Source organism: Buceros rhinoceros, unplaced genomic scaffold (genome assembly GCF_000710305.1).
Source record: "Buceros rhinoceros silvestris isolate BGI_N320 unplaced genomic scaffold, ASM71030v1 scaffold21644, whole genome shotgun sequence".
NCBI classification, from domain to species: domain Eukaryota; kingdom Metazoa; phylum Chordata; class Aves; order Bucerotiformes; family Bucerotidae; genus Buceros; species Buceros rhinoceros.
The window spans coordinates 4600-5183 of NW_010409084.1; the positions used below are offsets into that span (position 1 = coordinate 4600).

The 584-nt window shown below is 64.7% G+C and overlaps 1 protein-coding gene across 1 annotated transcript in view; it reads left to right on the forward strand.

The window, feature by feature from the left end:
• Positions 1 to 214, forward strand: part of LOC104492559 (carboxyl-terminal PDZ ligand of neuronal nitric oxide synthase protein-like) — a gene marked incomplete at its 5' end in the record, with an annotated part of 4528 nt that extends 4314 nt beyond the window's left edge. The window contains one exon of the mRNA XM_010135135.1: positions 1 to 214. Coding sequence (XP_010133437.1) covers positions 1 to 214 — 214 coding nt within the window.
• Positions 215 to 584: the final 370 nt, after the last annotated feature.

Consider the following 584-nt stretch of genomic DNA (forward strand, 5'->3'; position numbering starts at 1 on the left):
TCTGCCGGGCTCGGGGCCGCCCGACCCGGAGCCAGCTTTGGGCAGCCTGGAGCTCATCAAATTCCGTGAGTCGGGCATCGCCTCCGAGTACGAGTCCAACACGGATGAGAGCGAGGAGCGCGACTCCTGGTCCCAGGAGGAACCGCCGCGCCTGCTCCACGTCCAGCCCAGGCAGGACCTGGGCGACAGCCTGGAGGACGAGATTGCGGTGTAGGGGTTGGCAGGAGGTGGTGTGGAGCAGCCGGGACTTGCTGGACCCTAGCTGTAGCCCCCTGGCCCTGGCAGGGATGGGCCAGCCCCGAGGGAGAAGGGTGCCGGGAGGTGTGCGGAGGTGAGGACGGAGCCGTGCCGAGGGGGTGCTCTGAATGTGCTGCGCTCCATCGTGCATGGGCTTGTGTGCTGAGCTGGAGCATCCCTGCTTTGCGTTGGACAGCGAGCTGACAGCTTGTGCTACACCCTGGTCCCTGGTCCCCCACAAGCTGCATTTCAAGTTCAGGCAGAAGCGAGGGACTTCCTGCCAGATTAGCCACTGCTGCTGGCGGGGAAGCAGTAAAGCAGATGAAGGTTTCTGCTGGGAGAATGGG